We start from the raw sequence: 12,696 nt of genomic DNA, 5'->3' as shown, positions 1-12,696 counted from the left end.
ACTCTGTTCCCTCTCAGCTCACAGGGGAGAAGGAACGAGAAGACAGATACTCAGGGTTTTAGAGCATGAGGCTCACCACGGTAGCCTTAGGAGCGCACCATGAAGGAGTCAGTGGCAGGGCTGTTAGGCTGCCCTTCCCTGCACATCCTTCAGGCAACCTCCCAGACAGGCAGCTCTCGGCAGCTGCTCATTCAGCTGGCATGGTGGCTGGCCACAGCCCAGCCTCTCTTTGAGGTCTTTTACTTACATTTGCAAGCCTGGGTCCCATGCTGTGCCATGGCAGGTGCCCCAAGGACAGCAGGAGGACTGCCAATAGGAGCCACCCTGAGCATTCGTGACGCTGCTGCTGGGCAGGTCTGGAGGGATTAGTGGGGTCCCCAAGCCGGAAAGACCAAGACCCAGAGGTCTCCCTGGGTCCTGCTTGATTACCTCCACCTGCTTTCCAAACCAACATGTACCCACACAGCTGTAAATTGGTGCAACCACTTGGGAAACCTGACTGCATCCACTAATAACTTACAAATACCCTGCAACCCAGCAATTCCACTGGGTCATAAACAGAAATGAGTGCTTATGTCCACCGAAAGGTAGATACAAGACTGTGAGTAGTAGTTTCAGTTATCATATCCCTAAACTGTCAAATGTCCAAATGGCTCTCAATGGAATAATGAATAAACTAGAGTATTTTCATGTAGGAGAACACAACACAAGAACCCAAGAGGACAAACCAGAGTTTCACACACAACATGGGGGAAATTCCACAGTCACAAGACTGAGGAGGAGGAGACATAAGCAACACACGCTGCATGGGTCCATTCATGTCGGTAAAATGCATCCATGTGGAGAGAGGTCAGACGAACGGCTGCCGTGGGGCGGGTGCTGGCTGGGAGGGGGCGTGAGAGGGAGTCTCAGGGTTCTGGAAATATTCCATCCCTTGGTCTGGGTGGTGGCCACATGGACTGGACACAGAAAAGTACATCATACTGCATGTCTGAGCTATGTGAAGCTCACTAATTTTTTGTGTGTGTTGCACGGCTCCCTGACCAGGGACTGAACCCAGGCCATAGCAAGGTTCACTAGTTTTAAGTACTAAAATAATATAACAAAAGTGAAGTGAGTGTAAGTCGCTCAGTTGTGTCCAAGTCTTTGCAACCCCATGGACTATGCAGTCCGTGGAATTCTCCAGACCAGAATACTGGAGTAGGTAGCCGTTCCCTACTCCAGGGGATCTTCCCAACCCAGGGATCAAAGCCAGGTCTTCCATATTGCAGGCGGATTCTTTACCAGCTGAGCCACAAGGGAACCCAAAGAATACTGGAGTGGGTAACCTATCCCTTCTCCAGCAGATCTTCCCGACCCAGGAATTGAACCAGGGTCTCCTGCATTGCACGTGGATTCTTTACAAGCTGAGCTACCAGGGAAGCCCAATATAGCAAAAAAGAAAATTTTAAAAATTAATCACACAAAACTTACAACCTGATCAACTTCTCTAGGACACCAGAGAGAATCTGGCGGGGATGGGGGGTGGGGAAGGGGGGCATATACGATGAGCTGGAATGGTAGAATTATGAAGAGATTCTTCCTTTGGTTGGAGCTCAATTATGATGCAATTTACACACCATGGAAATAACGGTGTGAGAAATAATTTGGATTCCGGAATCCCATTTAAAATTCAAATGGACTTTTCAAACTATACAGGAGAGGTCCTTCAAATCCAAAGAAGTGATAATCATAAAGCCGGACACCAAAAGAAGCTCATTCCTCCCTTCTCCTGGCCACTGGCAATGAGGACCTCTGACCTCCTGACAACCTTTGCCCTCTTGCCTTCCTCTCAGCCCTACGTCCTGTGTGGAGCTTAGCCTAGTTCTTGCAGCTGCTCATGTTCCCCATGAGCCATGGCAGTTGCCCCCCACTCTGCTGAGCACAGTCCTACCACCCCTCCCCCCCCCACATAAAGAGGGAGCAGACCATGGACAAGAAGGGAGCTTATCACCAATTCAGCAGAGGCTGCCATCCCATTTCCCACCCCAAGAACGACCCCTCCCTCAGTGCGGAATGTCCTTCTCTACGCTTCGACTCCTTCTCCAGTCTGGGAATCCCGTCCAGCTCCCCAGGACCCCCTCCTCTGGGAAGCCTTTCTGACTCCCCCACGCTAGCAATGGTACCAGCCCTTCTCAGTGCCCCTACTCCCCCTGCGCTTCCTGGGACCTCTCCCTCTAACTCTTCATCCGTTTTGCATCTATTTCCTCGAGCTGGTGAACCCTTAAGAGACACCCCAGCCTATACCTTCTCAGGATTTGGCACTAGACCTGGCACAAAATGAACACTCAGTTAATAATTGAGTGAGTGAGTGAATGAGTGAATTGGGACCACACCCAGCAATATGAATACAGTGTATTCTCCTTCCCTCCCAAATGAATATAGATCCCAGGGCCTTTTGTGCCAGGAGATGCTGAAATGGAGAATTGGTAAATTAGTTCTAGTGGAATCTTTGAGCTGTGCAAGGCATTCCGGGGTGGGGGGCTTTGGGGGTATTCTTGAATGCCACCAAGTTCATCAGCAGAGGGGAAGGGGTGGCCCTGACAACCCCTCTTCCACCGTCACTGCCAGCAAGCAGCACGGTAAGGCTGCCCAAGCATCCAGTCAGGAACCCAGCAACCTCAGGGCTGCAGATGGGATGCTGAGAGCAGTGGGAGAGGGGACTCCATCAAGCTCCCTGAGCCACAGATAAGCAAGTTACATTTCCGTTCAGAAACATTGGGCAGGGCCCCTGCAGCCCACAGAGGAAAGCCCCAGCTCTCTGGGGTCATAGACACTGGGCACCAAGGGAGTTGCCTCCACTCTGGGCACATTGCCACTCACCCCGTCAACAGGCACCTTGATCATCTACCCCAACTTCTCCAGGGGCATCTACCTTCAATAGCTCCCCAAAGAGCCACCCTCCAGTGACCCACAGCTCCCTCTGTTCCTTAAGTCAGCCCCTGTCTCTGCACACAGTCTCTCCTCTGGCTGAAATGTCTCTTCTTGATTCTTCACCTAAGGAACTCCTATTCATCCTTCAAGACACAAGACCATTCCCATGATGACTTTCTTGGCCCCACTGCTCTTGATTCATTGTAACCCTTGCCCTGAGGAACGACAGTTTATCTATCTATGCTTCAGTTTCATTCCGCTGGACTGGGTGTCTTAGTGATTACATCTGTCATTGCCTAAGAACATGCCACATTCCAGGCACCAGGTTAGCCCATTCCTTTCAGAGTGCTACTGCTGCTGCTGCTAAGGCGCTTCAGTCGTGTCCGACTCTGTGCAACCCACTAGACGGCAAGCCCCACTAGGCTCCCCCGTCCCTGGGATTCTCCAGGCAAGAACACAGGAGTGGGGTGCCATTTCCTTCTCCAATGCATGAAAGTGAAAGTGAAGTCGCTCAGTCGTGTCCGACCCTCAGTGACCCTATGGACTGCAGCCTACCAGGCTCCTCTGTCCATGGGATTTTCCAGGCAAGAGTACTGGAGTGGGGTGCCATTGCCTTCTCCGTCCTTTCAGAGTAAATCCTCCCAACCCCTACTGACGGGTATGCTGGTTTCATCCTCATTTTAGAGACAGGAAGACTGAACTTTGAGATGTTAGTGGGCTCATCCAGGTCTAAACTCTGTCTGCCTGGCATGAAAGCTCTCCTTGAAGGCAGAGGCCACATGCTCTTCCTCTTTCTCTTACCAGCACTGCATTAGACCCATGAGAGGTGCTAAAAAGGCAAGCATCCAGTATTATAATACAGTAGAGTATCATCGGTTATGCAAGAGGAACGCTCTGGAGATCTGCTGTATCACATCGTGCTTGTAGTTTCCAGTATTGCGTTGTACATTTAACATTTCGTTAAAACGATAGACCTCAAGTTAAGTGTTCTTACCACAATTTTTTAAAGCCTCAAAAGAAAGGAAGGGAGGGTGGGTAGAGGGGTCACAGGTGGGAGAGAAAGTGTAGCATCTGGCACACAGGAGCCTTGCTCACTGTCAGCCACACAGGCTATCATCTTCCACAACGCAGCCCCCTGGGCTTTTTCTGAGACTGGAGATTCCACAGAGGGGAGGCGTCTGAGTACAGTGGGCAGGGAGGTGAGGAGAACTCAGAAACCAGTCTCATTACTGCTTACCCCAAGGTGAAGGCACGGAAGGAGGGTGGAAGAGGTATTGTCGAAGCGTTATATGCCTCATCAGTGTTTCCTGGCCCGGGGGGGGTTTTTCCACCTGGTTTGTAGGCCAAGCAAGTACACAAGACCCCTGCTCCCTCGCCATCTCCCCCCACAAGCATCTTCCCACAACTAATCAGCATCAGCAGCACCACCACATGCCTTCAGTGGAACCTTTCCAGGAATTCTCTCCATTTGTGAAGCGCTAGACCCTGAGGCCAGAGTCCTGAGAACCTATGTTGAGTTCAGGTCTCTGAGCTCAGGGTTGAACCTTTGGATAGAGAGGCAAATGGAGGTTTTCTTAGAGGGACAGGAAAACTTCAGCTTCCCAGCCTGCAATGGAGAAGGTGTGGTCCCTCTGGTTTTCCATTGACAGGTGGGCCCTGGACCAACAGGCCAAATACCAATGATTTGTGGTCCACGCCTACCCGTGTCCGAACCCCCGGCCCTTCCCTCCGGGGCAGGGGTGGAGGGGACACCTACCCGTGTCCGAGCCCCTGGCCCTTCTCTCTGAGGCAGGGATGGAGGGGACACCTACCCGTGTCCAGGCCCCCGGCCCTTCCCTCCGGGGCAGGGGCGGAGGGGACACCTACCTGTGTCCGAGCCCCCGGCCCTTCTCTCTGAGGCAGGGATGGAGGGGACACCTACCCGTGTCCAGGCCCCCGGCCCTTCCCTCCGGGGCAGGGGTGGAGGGGACACCTACCCGTGTCCGAGGCAGAGGGGACACCTACCTGTGTCTGAGCCTGCGGCCCTTCCCTCCGGGGCAGGGGTGGAGGGGACACCTACCCGTGTCCAAGCCCCCGGCCCTTCCCTCCAGGGCAGGGGCGGAGGGGACACCGTACTTACCTGTGCTGTGCCCCATGTCCTCCGCTGACTGCTTGACCCAGTCATGGGCTTTGTCGATGTGAAATAACTTCAGGTCCTCTTCATCTAAGGCAATGTCTCCCCAAAAGACAGCTGGGAAGGAAAAATAGAAGTGTATCAATTTAAGCTGGAGATCAAAGAATGAATTTACTAGTGGCCCAGAGGGTATTGGAAGCTAAGTAGCAAACTCTAGAAAAGATAGTCCATCCAATCAAATTTCTCCTAAGAGACAGGACTGGTAGAGAGAAAACAACAGATCTGTGCACAAAAGCCACAGGGCTGGGGCCAACTGCACTGAAGATTAAAGGCCTAGGTCAGGAAAATGCAAAGCCGGAGTGAAATATTGTCTCACATCTGTTAGAATGGCTGTTGTCAAAAACACTAGAAAAGGAAGTATTGGAAAAGATGTGGAGAAAAAGAAAGCTTTGTGGGGACTTCCCTGGTGGTCCAGTGGCTAAGACTCTGAGCTCCCAGTGCAGGGGTCCTGGGTTTGATCCCTGGTCAGGGAACTAGATCCCACATGCTACCAGTAAGACCCAGCACAGCCAAATAAATAAATATTTTTTTGAAAAAGAAACATTTGTGCACTGTTGGTGGGAATGTAAATTGGTACAGCTCCTATGGAAAACAAGCTTTCCTGGTGGTAAAGCTCAGTGGTAAAGAACCCACCTTCCAATGCTGAGGACACAGGTTCAATCCCTGGGTCAGGAAGATTCTCTGGAGAAAGAAATGCCAACCCACTCCAGTATGCTTGCCTGGGAAATCCCACTGAAAAAGAAGCCTGGCAGGCTACAGTCTATGGGGTTGCAAAAGAATCAGACATGACTTAGTGATTAAACATCAAAAACTACGGAAAACAATCTGGCGGTTTCTCCCAAAAATGAAAAATAGAACTACTATGTGACCTAGCAGTTCCAGTGGAAGTGGAATGGTTCCACTTATCTAAAGAAAATTAAAACACTGATTTGAAACAATATCTGTATCTCCATGTTCACTGCAGCACCATTTACAATTGCCAAGATATGGAAACAACGTAAGTGTCAGCCATGAAAAAAGAACAAAATCTTGCCAGCTGCAACAACATGGATGGATGTGGAGGGCATTAGACTAAGTGAAATGAGTCAGAGAAAGACAAACATCACATGAGATCACATGATCTCATTTACATGCAGAATATATATATGCCACATGAAAGCTTATATGTATATATACACAAACATGGTTGCCAGAGGCAGGGAGTGGGGTAGGTGTGGGAGAAATAGGTAAATTATTTTTATTGTTTTTATTTTGTTGTTGTTTAAATAAGTTGAATTAAGAGAATAATCTAGCAGTCCATAGTAGGAATGAAAAGGAATGGAGAGAAGCTGGGAAATCAGGAACTTAGGGAGTTGGAAGAGCCAACCTGTTCTTATCACTAAACAGTAAAAGAAAAACTGAGAAGGCCTTTGAGTAACAAAGACTGATTAAAACTCAGGCTCATGGTGTAGAGAATTGGGAACCCTCATTCAATGCCAGCAGGGATATAAAATGGTATACTCCCTATGGAAGGTTTTTGGCATTTTCCTACAAAGTTAAATTTATCACAAGACCTAGGAATTTCACTCCTAGAGATGTCCACAAAGGAAATGAAAATATAGGTCCACATAAAGACACGTGCTCAAATACTAACAGCAGCTTATTAATGTGCTGTGCTGTGCTTAGTTGCTCAGCTGCGCCCAACTCTTTGCAACCTCACGGACTGCAGCCCGCCAGGCTCTAGGAGCCTTATTAATAATTGCCCCAAACTTGAACACAACCTAAGTGTCTATCAACTGTTGAATGGATAAACAAAATGTGCTCTATCTATATGATGGAAAAATATCTAGCAATTAAAAAGAACAAACTTCAAAAAAAAAAGAAGTCTTGACACACGCCACAATACGTGATTCTAAAAAAATCATGCTAAGTGAAAGAAACCAGATGCAGAAGACTACATCTTATACGATTCCATTTATATGAAGCATCTAGAAAGGCAAGTTTATACAGCTAGAAAGAACAGTGATTGCTTACGGCTGGGGGTGTGGATGAGATCAGACTATAAGCTGTCATGAAGGAATTTGTCCAGGTAGTAGAAATGTTCTAAAATTGGACTGTGGTGATGGTTTGCACAACTACCGATTTGCTTAACTCTTTTGAAATTTACACTTCTTTTCATCTTGTTGAAAGGTGTAACAAAGTTGGCTCAGCCAAAGATGGCTTGCAGCTGAGGGTCCTGAGCCCCTCCCACCTTTCTGAAGATTTAGCCTAAGTCCACAATACAGGGCCATCTTTTCCTCAAAGGAAAAACATCCTTGTCAATGATGCATTCAGTGCGTAGTCAGGAGCACTGGTCACATTCTGAGAGCAGACAGAGAAGCAAGAGGGCAGAAGGCAAAGGGAGGAAATTAACAGGACCTGGGAAGACTTCAACAACCCAAGGAAGCAGCTCAATGATGTTCAAGGTTTTGTGCCCACATATTCCCCAAATAATTTTTCAAATATTTTATTTATTTATTCTTTTTTGACTGTGCTAGGTCTTGGTTGGGGCATGTGGGATCTAATTCCCTGACCAGGTATCAAATCCAGGCCCCTTGCCTTGGGAGCATGTAGTCTTAGCCGCTGGACCAGAGAGAAGTCCCCAAAATAATTTTTAAAAGCCACATACCCTTATGCATATTGTGAGCCTAACATTTAAGATTTTCCCCCATGAGTTTAAATACATTTTTAATTTTGTTCACAAGAAGTAAAAAAAAATAGTGAACATTTGACATGATGAAGATTGACTATAACTATAATAAATGTTTCAGAATGTGCCATCTTATTGAATAGAACAAGCTACATCAGAAAGGAAACAAGGAAATATTCATCTTGGGTTTTATCCACATATCTTGAAATAATGAAAGTCCAGAAACCATTTCAGTTATACTTAAAAGAATCACTGTAGTTAACTTAACTCTATTTCAGTTGTTTTGAATTCAAAACATTCCACTAAGCACCATGCATCCCCCTAAACAGAAATTCATACAGATAGGAAAAGACAGGAGAATGCCAGGCCACACCATTTTTAGTTGTGTTCACTTCTTTGCGACCCCTGGATGGTAGCCTGTCGGGCTCCTCTGTCCGTGGGACTCTCCAGGCAAGAATACTGGAGTGGGCTGCCATTTCCTTTTCCAAGATACCTTGACTCAGCATCAGAGAAGGCTGCTCTGTGACCAGTCATTTCTCATTTTCCCTTTAGTGCTCAGAGGCTTTTGTACTCCAGGATGAGTGACAAGTGACGCTTTCTTCAGTAAAGCTGGGGAGGGACCACCATGACCAGGACATCCTCCAGCAGTTTTAATACAGAATCTTGTGTGGAAGCTTTAGAATCTGGATATTCATTCCCTTAAATTCTCTGCACAGTGCACCCCTTGCTAAGTCTCTGGTACCCCTGCACACACCAGTTTGCAAACCAGAGAGTAACAGAGGTCAGGGCAAGGGAGCTTCCTAAGTCAGAGGGCTGCCGAGAAACGCCTCCTGGGCTTCCTCAGCCCGCCTTGGTCTCCATCTGGTTTCCAGCCCTTCAATGTCCAGCACTCAGGAGTCCTCCTGCTTCAAAGGGAAGGAGTCCAAGGCTGCTTCCCACATAAGGAATGCTTCCTGAAAGCACTTCCAGCCTGCATGTGTTGTACTGTTCACCTGGGGAGGCAGGTTGATTAAAAACATGTAATTTTAAGCCAGAGGAATCCTGGGTTCAAATCCTGTTATGGCCATTTGATAGCTGTGTGACCTTCAACAAATCATTTGACCTCGCTGAGCCTCGGTTTCCTCATCTTGAAATAGAATTACCTACCTTGCAGAGTTGGCAAGAACTAAATGAATTAAGTGCGTTCATTTAAACATTCAGTATGACAGGTCCTGGCCCTGAGGGAGCATTCAGTGAAGAGTCATGTCACTGTAATTTTCAGTGGGTTCCCTGTCTTTCTCCTACTCTGCTCTGTCTTCAACCAGAAGCCCCTGCCCTGTGAAGCTCACTCAGCTCCCAACAGCCATATCTCTGCATGAAAGTATTCCTCACAGTCCTGAAACATGCCAGCCTTTCTCTGTGTTCCTTTAGGAAAAACAGTCCCAACCAGACCACAGGAGCTAAATTTTGTCTGGGCGTCTACCTAACAAATATTTACTGAGCCCACAAATGCAAGGGTGGGGGTAGACGAAGTGAAGCTGGGGGTGTGGGGAAGAATAGTATGTTCTATAATGCTTTACAATTAATATTGGATTGTCCATATGCAGTAATTCTTGACCTTGCTCCTTCCCATTTTATAGACGAAGAAACTGAAATTCCCAGAAGAGAATGACTTGTTTGGGGTCACACAGCCAGCGAGTGGCAGAGCCGGAACACCCAAACCCAGGCTTTTTTCAGTTCCCACGTTTCCTTCCTCAGCTTCCCGTTCTACCAGATTCCAAGTGCCTTGAGGACAGACTCCAGTTGTACACATATTTCATATAGCAAATCTCATTTTATATACACTGAGAGAAGTCATCATACAGATGCTCTGGCTAAAAGTGGAATTACTGAATGAGACAAACTGTCCAAGCTGTGCCTGTGTAACCGCGAACAAATAACCTCTCTTGAATCTCAGTTTCCTCATCTTTCACATGAGAATAAATAATTATAATAGCTTCCCCACAAGGTTGTTGTGAGCATCAAGTGAGATACTGTGAGTAAAGTTGGCACCAGGCACCACTGGGTAAATATCAGATGCTCAGCTGAGCTGCACCTTCCAGACATGGAGATCCTCAGCAATGGTTCCCATTAATGGTGATGGACAGTGAGATCAAGAGAGGCTGTAACAGGTATGACCTCTCCCATGCCCGCAAGGGGGTCATTGACTTACCGCTAGCACCCAGCCCAGGGCAGCCCTTACCCGCAGCCCGCAGAAGGGGCTGGCCCAGCCTGCCCCTGGGAGCACACACTGGGAAGGCCACAGGGTCTGCCACTGGACTGTCCATCTCAGGACCCAGAGAGCCCCCTCTCACACCAGCCTAGCCTCCTCTCCTGTGGTCCTGGAGGGTCCCAGACACCACGTCTGATCTCACACACTGCCCTTCTGTCTAACGGATGCTGTCTTGGAATCCTAAAGGCAGCTCCTTTGTCCCTCAGGGAGATCAAACCAGTCCATCCTAAAGGAAATCAGTCATGAATATTCACTGGAAGGACTGATGCTGAAGCTGAAACTCCAATACTTTGGCCATCTAATGTGAAGAACTGACTCCTTCTCCTTAGAAAAGACCTGATGCTGGAAAGGATTGAGGGCAGGAAGAGAAGGGGACAACAGAGGATGAGATGGTTGGATGGCATCACCAATTCGACGGTCTTGAATTTGAGCAAGCTCCAGGAGTTGATGATGGACAAGGAAGCCTGGCATGCTGCAGCCCATGGGGTCGCAAAGAGTCAGACACTACTGAGCGACTGAAACTTGTCCCTCAAAGACACAGTTCGAGAAGGCTGCTGCCTGTCACCTAGATGTCTCTCCTAGAGTGATTCACCAGCACTGCACTGGTCTCTGGAAGCTCCCCAACATCAGGCTTCAGACCAGAGTAACTGGTACCCCAGAACAGAGGTCCAGAATCAGGTTGTCATCTCCCCTACCCTGATCCCATTCCATAGACACGAGCGTGTTGTGGAGAGAGGCTGAGTGATTTGTTCAAGGTCCCTGAGCAAGGCTTTTCGCAGAGCCAAGGCTCCAGTCCAGGACGCTTCTCATCATGCTGTCATCTGAACTAGTTCAGCAGAATCTGTCCACATGCATCTGGGAGCCAAGAGTGAAAATCCCAGTGCCAAAGGGGGAAGGCATGGGCTCTGGATATTCAAAATAAGCCTGAGGCAACAGTGGGGAGCCATCACCCCAGACTCCAACAGCAGCGTGCATGCTCTTCTGCACCTAGTTCCTTCAACGATCTCAACCAGTGCCCCATAGGAGAACATAAGAATGCTCGGGAGTCAGCTTGGAGGCAGGTGTTGGCACTCTGGGATTCCGCAGAGGTCACACCTTCATGTCAACACAGTATCTACTGTGGCTTTATGGCTCCTCCTCCAGCAGAAAGGCACGATAAACAGCAGACTGAGGAAGGCAGGATGGAAACATTTGCTGAGCCAAGCACACAGGACGGGCTCTGCTTGCAAGAGAAGCATGCCACCGGAGCCTCCTGCCAGGCTCCCATCCTCAGAGGCGGGCTCCATCTGACTGCAGGGACTCTGACGGCTGCATCCATGGAGTTTCAGAGGGAGTCCATTGCTGAAATAGCCTCTCCTCTCAACTAGACAGAGCCTTTGTCTCCTGGTTTTTTCCAAGACAACTTGCGGGTCTCTCTTGAATGGACTGGAGAGTCCTCTTGTTCCAGAAGAGTCGCAGGATGTTCTACCACACCTGAGCTGCTCTGAGTCCTAAGGCCAGGCCATTCTACTAGAACTTCTCCTCTACAGTCTCATCACGTTCAGTCGCTCAGTCATGTCCAACTCTTTGTGACCCCATGGAGTAGCTCCCCAGGCTCCTCTGTCCATGGGATTTCCCAGGCAAGAATACTGGAGTGGGTTGCCATTTCCTTCTCCATGGGATCTTCCTGACCCAGGGATTGAACCCTCATTTTCTACATTGGCAGGCAGATTCTTTACCATCTGAGCCACCAGGAGTCTCATCACAACAGAATTTAATTAACTTCTATCTTCGAAGTTTCATGAAGGCGAGGACTGTCTGCCTGTCCTGTAGGTCCATCCTCAGCACAGAGAGCAGGAAACATCTGTTGAATGAAAGCCTTGAGGAACTTCAGAAGACTGTCTTCTGGCCTGAGTCTCTATACCCAAAGATGAAATCTGAGACCCAGAAAGAGCTTCTTGACCCTCCTTTAAGGGTTTTTTTAATGTGTGAAATAGAAAGAAGTGCACATTCTCCTATAGGGAGGGTCACTGTGTCTCTATCCAACAGACTAAGGCTTGTCAGAAAATGAGGACAGGCCATTAGCTCTTAACCCCATAGGAGATAGTCACCAAGCCACTCTCAAGATGAGCAAAAAGTATTGCATAAAACTCAGGTTGAATAACTACCCACCATAAAACCAAGACCCAAGGTACCACAAGAAGGTCTGTTAATGAGGGCAAAGATTTTTGTCTACTTTTTTTGCTACAAATATCCCTAGTGCCCAGAACAATGTCTGATATCGAAAATATGCTCCCAAAATATTTATTGATAAATTAATGAAAGGAAAGTGTGTTCCAAATTCTATTTATGTAAGCTCAATGCCCAAAGCCAGGCTAAATTATTCCTCAGCCACCTGCCTAGGAAGTAACCAGGTTTCCTTCCTTTTGAAATGACAGGCATATCTGAAAACATTAAATTTTCAATAGGTAGTGAGTCTTGTTTCCTGCATCTATTCTGCCGTGTGGCCCCTGGGAGGGAAGAAGATGAAGGCTACTTCAGGGAAGGAGTTGGATATGACCTGGGGAGGCCCCATCAGCTGAAGGGTGAGTAGGAAGAAGCCTTCCACGTCAGAGGATATGAATGGGCCGTGTGGTGTGAGGGAGCCTGTGCACACAAGCCTCTTAGGAAGTTCCCCAATGTATAGCCCAGTGTGGCTGCAAGTCTAGAAGA

General features: G+C 48.2%; 1 protein-coding gene across 2 annotated transcripts in view; it reads right to left on the bottom strand.

Moving 5' to 3' along the window:
* Nucleotides 1-12,696, bottom strand: part of TLL2 (tolloid like 2) — a 143,076-nt gene that overhangs the window by 100,711 nt on the left and 29,669 nt on the right. For both annotated transcript variants that reach the window (XM_018041650.1, XM_018041651.1), the window contains exon 2: nucleotides 5,033-5,143. In XM_018041650.1, the coding sequence (XP_017897139.1) occupies nucleotides 5,033-5,143 (111 nt within the window). The remainder of the gene's footprint in view (nucleotides 1-5,032; nucleotides 5,144-12,696) is intronic.

The sequence above is a fragment of the Capra hircus genome, chromosome 26, assembly GCF_001704415.2.
Source record: "Capra hircus breed San Clemente chromosome 26, ASM170441v1, whole genome shotgun sequence".
NCBI lineage: Eukaryota > Metazoa > Chordata > Mammalia > Artiodactyla > Bovidae > Capra > Capra hircus.
Note: the sequence above shows the minus strand (reverse complement) of the source record. Positions and strands in the feature narration are given on the sequence as shown.